This window comes from Panthera pardus, unplaced genomic scaffold (assembly GCF_024362965.1).
Source record: "Panthera pardus isolate Hobbes unplaced genomic scaffold, ASM2436296v1 HiC_scaffold_5, whole genome shotgun sequence".
Classification (NCBI taxonomy): Eukaryota; Metazoa; Chordata; class Mammalia; order Carnivora; family Felidae; genus Panthera; species Panthera pardus.
Genome location: NW_026526980.1, coordinates 19277043 through 19284984, shown reverse-complemented (window position 1 = coordinate 19284984; position 7942 = coordinate 19277043). Strand labels below are relative to the sequence as shown.

Genomic DNA, 7942 nt, shown 5'->3' with positions numbered 1-7942 from the left:
ATAAAACTCAAAATCTTCCAGCCAGTGCTGCCGCGTTCGTGTGTGTCTCTTCGGCGTTGGGGTGGGGGTAGAGCTGGCCTGACTGGAATGCTCATGCTTTGGGCCTCCCGAAGGGGGCTGCTTGGATGGATCTGGGAGTTCTTCGCGTCCCCTAAGCTTCCCGGAACTGAGGATGCCGGACGTCCTGTGATCCCTAAAGGTGGATAGGTTTACCTTTCGCCAGCTCATCATTTAGGGGGGAGGGGATTGGAGGTCTGGACATCTAGGGGGTGTCCAGATGTGCCTCAATGGTCCAGGGCTCGGGGACCCCCAAGTCACACGCTGGGGCTAGGCGTTTGCCTCCTCGGGGTTCCGGCACCTGGGCGATAGTGAAGTGGCCTTGGGTCGCGGGGTCCCTCGGGATCTCGGCCCACAGTTCCCCGGCTCCACCCCATCATGTGGCCGCTCCGACTCCGCCTCCGTCCTAGTTCCGGTTTCGGCCTCTGCTGTCCCGCTTTGGCCCCGAGGTCTCCCTGCAGACGCCTGCTATTTCGGCTTCGCCTGGGCGCCTCTTCGTGGGAGCCCGCCGCCCGCATCCCCGCTAGCCCCGCCGTGGGATGGGGCCTTCTGCCGGCCGGGGCCTGCCCTCCTGGGGCCCCCAGGGCGACTCGGGGCCCCCGTGACCGCCCAGCCCGCCCAGTGCTGCGGCCCCCAGGATGAAGGGCGGCGAGGGGGACGCGGGCGAACAGGCCCCGCTGAACCCGGAGGCCGAGAGCCCCGCGGGCTCGGCCACGTACCGAGAGTTCGTGCACCGGGGCTACTTGGACCTCATGGGGGCCAGTCAGCACTCGCTGCGGGCGCTCAGCTGGCGCCGCCTCTACCTCAGCCGGGCCAAGCTCAAAGCCTCCAGCCGCACGTCTGCCCTGCTCTCGGGCTTCGCCATGGTGAGGGGAGGGAAGGGGCGCACAGGGTGGGGGTGAGGCACATGGGGGCATGGGGTCGTGGACGAAGTAAACGGGTACCCACGGGAGACGGGACAGAGGAAGGGGTTTTTAAGAGGTAAAGGAGTACAAACAAGGTCCCAAGGGACTACTCCAGTCCCTTTTTCTGAGTGTGTGTGTGTGTGTGTAAGTAAGTGTGTAAGAAGACCCCTAGCATAAACCGGGCCAGAAGGAGGATAAACAAGCCCGAAAGGTGTCCTGAGGGGAGACAAATCACCAACGGGGATATATATGCAAGGGTGGGGCAAAGAGGTCCCAAAGGAGCACGGTCCCAGGCAGAAGTCCTTACTAGGTTGCCATGAGAGATTCAAAGGCAAATCAGAGTTTGGTGGGAGCTATAAAAACAGGGCTGGGAGAGTCAAAGACAAAAAAATGAATAAACGTAGTCACCCAGCTGAAGGTGGCCCCATCCCAAGGAGGGTGGCCAGTTCCTAGCAATCACAAAGAGTGCTTGGTGTAACGCAGGACAGCTCTGAGCAGAGAGGATGCCTGTGAGGAAGCTGCTGGGGAAAGAAGCTGATTAGGAAGCTGATATGTGATTTCGGAACTGATAAACTGCAGGTGTGGGAGGATGATATCAGCCAACAGGCCCAGCGGAGGAAATGGGACTGAGGGAATCTCAGGGTCAGGAGGAGTCAGCAGACACAAACCCTGGCTCCTCCCAGCCTGTGGCCAGCTGTGTGACCCTGAACAGGCATCCTCCCCCTCGCAGTCCAGTGGGAAACTGAGATCATGGAGGGTGCGCTCTCTGTAGCTTGCAAGTACCCGCCCCAGGATGAGCTGATTCTTGTCATCAAACTCTAGATCCCAGCATGTCAGAACAAGACACGCATCAGAGATGGCTCAGCCTGTCTGTTAATTGGAGAGGCATGGAAGCCAAGGCCCAGAATGGGGCAGTGCCTCTGCCAAGAGCACTCAGCAGATGAAGGATACAGAATGAACTAGGGCCCAGGATCACTGGACTCTGTTAGTCCAGAGTTTCCCCACCAACACAACAGGAAAAAGCAAGCAAGCTGGTGGGGAGTCTTCATAGGAACATACGGACATGGGGATAGAGGAGTCACAACACTAGGTGATTTGGGTTAGTCTCTGCCTCTTTCTCTTTACCATAGCCTATGTATTTGAATGATGAGAGGAAAAGTCTACCCTTAAGGGTCATCCGAGTTCTATCATTTTCTGTATAGGGACCCAGTATCCATAGGCCAGTCCAGTTTTCCTGATGTGGGGTCAGCTAGAGACAGTGAAGTGGCTCTTTTTCTCCTGTACAGACTGGAGAGGGAAGGAAGCAACTTCCTGGACCTAGCTGAGAGAGGTCCCTCACCCCCATCCATCCCATGGTCCAGCCTGTTCCCAAGGGGACAATCTGGCCTGCTGCTGGACTTGCATGTTGCTGAGGTGACAGCTTAAGCACCAGGACCTTCTCTGCAGGATCAAAAGACCAGATGAGTAGGTTCTGGGGGCAGACTGGCCCCACTCTGGCCAGGGGAGAGCAAGACTGGGTCAGGCTCTGGGAGAAACCAGGACTAGGCCTGGCCCAGATCACTGTCAGTGGAAAACACCTGCTAACACTCACCATGGCCCAATTTCCCAAAATACTTAGCCTTGTCTTCCTACCACCATCTTCCAGGTTCTGTACCTTCTTTCTCTCAGCCCCAGAGCAATATAATGGATCCTGTAAGAACTAGGCATGGGGAAAGATCCAGATTCTGGTATCTGGGTAGCCTGGGTTAGAATAACATACAAATTGTATTACACTGTCATGCAGTACCAGGCAATGTGCTTAGAGCTTTTACGTGCATCACGTTTATTATTCTATGAAGTAGGTACCACTACTATGGCCATTTTACAGATGCGAAAACAGGATCAGAGATGTTAAGACACCTGCCCAGGATCCCACAGCAAGTAAGTGGCAGAATTTGAACTTAGGTAGTCTGACTCTAGAATCCAAATTTACACAAGCCTAGAACAGGATCACCAGCGCAAATGTTTGCAAAGGACAGGCAGTTTAATATGGACTCCAAGTTGGCTGGGTGGGGACTGTGGCTATCAGGAGACCCCATGACCTGTCCAAAGGGAGCAGGGGAGCAGTCATGACTCAATTCTAGCTGGTAGTTGCCATGCAGGAATGTGGGCCTAGTGTAACCAGATCTTCCAAATTTTCAAGAGGATCCAGAAATAGAGATATTTATATGAAATCTCTAGAGTTAAAAAAAATTTTTTTTTTTTTAATGTTTATTTATTTTTGAGAGACAGCATGATCAGGGGAGGGGCAGAGAGAGAGGGAGACACAGAATCTGAAGCAGGCTCCAGGCTCTGAGCTGTCAGCACAGAGCACAATGCAGGGCTCAAACTCACAAGCCGAGAGGTCATGACCTGAGCCAAAGCTGGACGCCTAACTGACTGAGCCATCCAGGTGCCCTGAAATCTCTAGAGTTTTAAAAGTTCAACCTAATTCCTTAAAAAACACAGTGTATGAGCCAAGCAAAACATGTGCAAAGCTGGCTTGGATTCATGGTATACCAATTTGCAGGCACTAGCCTTAGACTTTGGTGTTTTTTTGTTTTGTTTTTAATTTTTTTACTGTTTATTTTTTGAGAGGGAGAGAGAGAGTGCAAGTGGGGGAGATGCAGAGAGAGAGGGAGACACAGAATCTGAAGCAGGCTCCAGGCTCTGAGCTGTCAGCACAGAACCCGACGCGAAGCTCGAATCCATGAGCCATGAGATCATGACCTGAGCCAAAGTTGGCCCAGTTAACCAACTGAGCCACCCAGGCACCCCAGACTTCAGTGTTAATAACACTATTGACAGTGTTAAGAACACTAGTGTTAATAACAGTTAATAATTAATAATAACAACACAATTAACTAGCACGTACTCTGTGCCTTATACTATTCTTATTACTTGGTGTACATTATCTCATTTAATTTTTACAACAACCCTGTAAGGCAGGTAGATATTATTATCAATCCCCACTTTCCAGATGAGGAAATTAAGGCATTGAGCTATATGTCACTTGTCAGCTTGTAGAGCTGAGAGTGAACCCAGTTGGCCCAGCTCCAGAATCTGTTTTTTAACCCCTAGGTGATAACAAGGTAAGATTTCCAGAAATGTGTCATCCAGCTCTCTCAATAGCCAGGTGCAGAAACCAAAGCCAGTACAGGACAGAGCCTTACCGAGGCTACCAATTCATTCACTCAACAGAGACTAAGCACCTTCTTCCTGCCAGGCACCTAGGGATACCTTGGTAATGTATACCAACAGGTAAAACAACCCTCTACTGCCAAAGAGGTTATAGGCACTCAATCCATCTCTGTCCCCACAGGTGGCCATGGTGGAGGTACAGCTGGAGAGCAACCACGAATACCCGCCAGGCCTGCTGGTGGCCTTTAGTGCCTGCACCACCGTGCTAGTGGCTGTGCACCTCTTTGCACTCATGGTCTCCACCTGTCTGCTGCCCCACATAGAAGCCGTTAGCAACATCCACAACCTCAACTCTGTCCACCAGTCTCCACACCAGCGACTCCACCGCTATGTGGAGCTGGCCTGGGGCTTCTCCACTGCCTTGGGCACCTTCCTTTTCCTCGCTGAAGTTGTTCTGGTTGGCTGGGTCAAGTTTGTGCCCATTGGGGCACCCTCGGGCACACCAGCCCCTTTGGTACCTGCCTCCCAGGTGCCTGGGACTCTGTCACCAGTGACCACCTCCCTTAGTCCAGCTTTCAAGCCATCCTTTACTTCTGTAGCCCCATCACAGGCTGAGCCATCTGAGGCCTGCCCACCCCGGCAAGCATGTGTTGGTGGAGGAGCCCATGGACCAGGCTGGCAAGCAGCTATGGCCTCCACAGCAATCATGGTACCTGTGGGGCTTGTATTCGTGGCCTTTGCCCTGCATTTCTATCGCTCCTTGGTGGCACATAAGACAGACCGCCACAAGCAAGAGTTAGAGGAGCTGAGTCGCCTGCAGGGGGAGCTGCAGGCTGTGTGAGGCTGATGTCAACCACTACTGTAAACACTGCCTCCCTCCGGTCTGCAAGAGGACCCAGGTCCACAGACCCCATTCCTTGCCCCTGCCAGGAGCCACCCCTGTGGCCACTCCCAGGTAGAGACCAGACTCCTGGTTTCCGAGTCCTTTGGGGTGGGCCTTGGGGGCAGCTTTTACATTCCCAGGGATTCTCCTCGTTGTCAGTCTATCCCAGTCTGTCTATATCTGGGCTGGGAGGAGCAGAGGAGGAAGTAGAAGGTCTTCAGTCCAAGTCTCATGTAGCTAGAGGGGAGGCAGGGAGACCCTGGTCAGACCTTTGGTGCTGACCCTTAACACCTTAACCCTGTACAGGATGTGGAAGTCAGAGGTTACACACCCACCCAGCTGCCTCAGAAGGTAGCTAACTCTTGCTTTATTTTTGTAGAATCTACTTTATGGTTGGCATTTTGAGAAAGCTTTTCCCCATCTCCAGATTTTGATGGGTTCCACATTTTTGCTTTAGTTGCTGAAGAGAAGGATTTGGGTGTTTCTAACCCAGACATAGGTCCACTCTTTCCTAGGAGGAGCCTCGCTATTTTTGGAGGTTCAAGTGCCTGCCCCACTGCCCTAGACCCACACTTAAGCTTCTGCGTCTGGTTCTCACTCTCCTGGGCCAGGGCTGGAGATCTTTGGAGACTGAGGGCCTGTGTGCCCAACCTGACTCTCTAGTAAGGGTTTGGGGTGCGGAGGTTTTAAGGGAGAGGATCCAGTCACTAGCCCTTGGAATACAGAGCTATTCTCACACTGAATTTTTGATGCACCTTGTTTTGTATAATAAAATGTGTTTCACAGATGTCCCTGTGGCTGTGAATGGGGTGAAGAGGGGGCCTCCTTGGGATCAGGTGACTTACTCCTAAGAGCCAGGTGGAAGCAGGTGTACCTGGGGCGGGGGGGGGGGGGGTGGGAAAATGGTTCCAGATATGATCCCCTTCTGGTGCTGGCAGGGACCAGTATCTTCGGATTGGAGACTGAGTTATTCCAAGGCTAAAATTTTTGCACTCTTGTTCTTGAGTCTCCATCTCTTCCATTGATGATTTAGTTTCTTTCTAAAGTGTAAGTTTCTTTCTTGAGTGACTACTACATACTAGGAGCAAGGATATCTTATTTAACCCTCACAATGACCTCAAGAGACAAGTCTTCACCATTTCCATTTCAGAGATAAGGAAACAGGCCCGACAAAGTGGAGGATCTTGCCCAAAGCAATGAAAACTTGGACTACCTTTAGCATAACATGGGAAATCTCCTTCTGTCTGATATAAGAAGCCGATCAATACCTTTCAACTGGGGCAAGAGAAAGGAATCTGCTCTTATCACCAGTGCTTCCATATAAAAATTAGGCTTTCATGTAAGTCTAATTTTCCTCAAAAATTTAAGGGGCTCTAATCCTCGCTCCTCTATTCTTAGCATGAGACCTTGGTCCAGTTCCTCTTTTCTCTTTTCCTGTAACTTAAAATTGTGAATTTGTATGAACCAGGCCTCAGGGTCCTTTCCCGCACTGTTTTTGGTTTTTTTTTTTTTTTAATGTTTATTTATTTTTGAGAGATAGCTTGAGCAGGGAAGCGGCAGAGAGGGAGAGGGACAGAGGACCGAAAGGGGGCTCCACGCTGACAGCAGAGAGCCCTATGCAGGACTCGAACTCGTGAAACGCAAGATCATGACCCGAGCGGAAGTCAGAAGCTTAACTGACTGAGCCACACAGGCACCCCTCCTTTACTGTTCTGACTGCTATAACATTCCTGTGAGACAGGATTGAACATCAATTTTTCAGAGGAAGAATCTTAAATTTTGAGAGGTCAATGGCTTGCCCAAGGTCACACAGGGAGGAACGAATGTAGGTAGAGATGTCTGAAACCTAGAGCATCCTCAGCTCAAGCAGGGGGGCCTTCTCAGAGTGCGGTTACCCAGAAACCAGGATGCCCTGCGTCCAAGCGAAATAAAAGGGTACCCAGCCTCGGCGACGTTAGCGCCTGGGCTGGTGCTGCCCTCCAGCGGTGGGACCACGTAAGCATAGCCCCCCGCCCCGGCTCCAAGCTGAGGGCACTGGGAGCATGGTGCTTGGACAATCGACCAGCCCAGCCTAGCTCCAGTAGGTACTAGTTTATTTTTCACGAGACCTGTTCTAAGACCTTTATGCCCCCCAAGACTTTTCACAGAACTTTGAGGCAGCCTCGAATTTAATTACGAATGGCGGCTCGATTATAGGTAAAATGCGGCACCTTCTGCAGGCCTCAGTCTCCCAATCTGTCAAATGGGCATCTGAAACAGCTGGGGCCCAAGGGGACAGCGAAAGGAAAACGTTCCCGGCATTGTGTGCGACGCCAGGCAAACGGCCTGAGTCACCGCTGTTACTTGTATTTTTCCATCTCCTGGGCGCCCCTCCCAGCCCGCACGGTTTCGGTGGGTCCTACAGGAAGCGCCCCCGCGACGCCGGGCTTTACACGCCCTGGCCACGCCCTCTGCGCGCCGAGCGTTGGCTCCGCCTACTGGAGGATCCGCAGATTCGCTAGGCCAGCTCTTCAGAATTACTCGGGCCTCTCTATACCAGGCTGGAAATTCTCATCGGCCTCCGAAAGCAGCTTTGGGCTGTAGCCATTTCTCCGGGGTCGAAATTGGGCATTCCCCAAGCTCTGCTAGTAAGAAAGATCCGGGAAAAGTGGCCAACTCTGCCAACGGGGCTTGGCTAACCAGGCATTATTTTCTTGACTCCACCAAGGCGGGTGAAGGGAGGCGACAGCTGAGGCCAGGACCACAGGACCTGTGGCGAATCTGCAGCCTTTCAGGCCTTTGGCCGCACAAGGAAGGGGCAGGAAAGAAGAGCAAAGGAGCGCGCATCCCATCCACCGATTCGCCCCGCCCGCCTGACGAATCTGCGCCTGTTCAACGCGCCACTCAAATCTCCCCAGCTCTGGCTGGCCTCCTCCCCTCCGCCCCGCCCCCTTTTCCT

General features: G+C 52.6%; 1 protein-coding gene across 1 annotated transcript; it reads left to right on the top strand.

The window, feature by feature from the left end:
* The first annotated feature begins 455 nt into the window (after positions 1–455).
* ORAI3 (ORAI calcium release-activated calcium modulator 3) lies at positions 456–5791 on the top strand. The gene is made up of 2 exons (XM_019436333.2): positions 456–923; positions 4303–5791. The coding sequence occupies exons 1-2, from the start codon at positions 696–698 to the stop codon at positions 4960–4962; spliced, it is 888 nt and encodes a 295-aa protein (XP_019291878.1). The 5' UTR covers positions 456–695; the 3' UTR covers positions 4963–5791.
* Positions 5792–7942: the final 2151 nt, after the last annotated feature.

Coding starts and splice junctions, on each gene's coding strand:
- ORAI3 (XM_019436333.2), top strand. CDS start 696: ATGAAGGGCGGCGAGGGGGACGCGGGCGAACAGGCCCCGCTGAACCCG. Junction 924..4,302: donor TGCTCTCGGGCTTCGCCATG/GTGAGGGGAGGG, acceptor CTGTCCCCACAG/GTGGCCATGGTGGAGGTACA.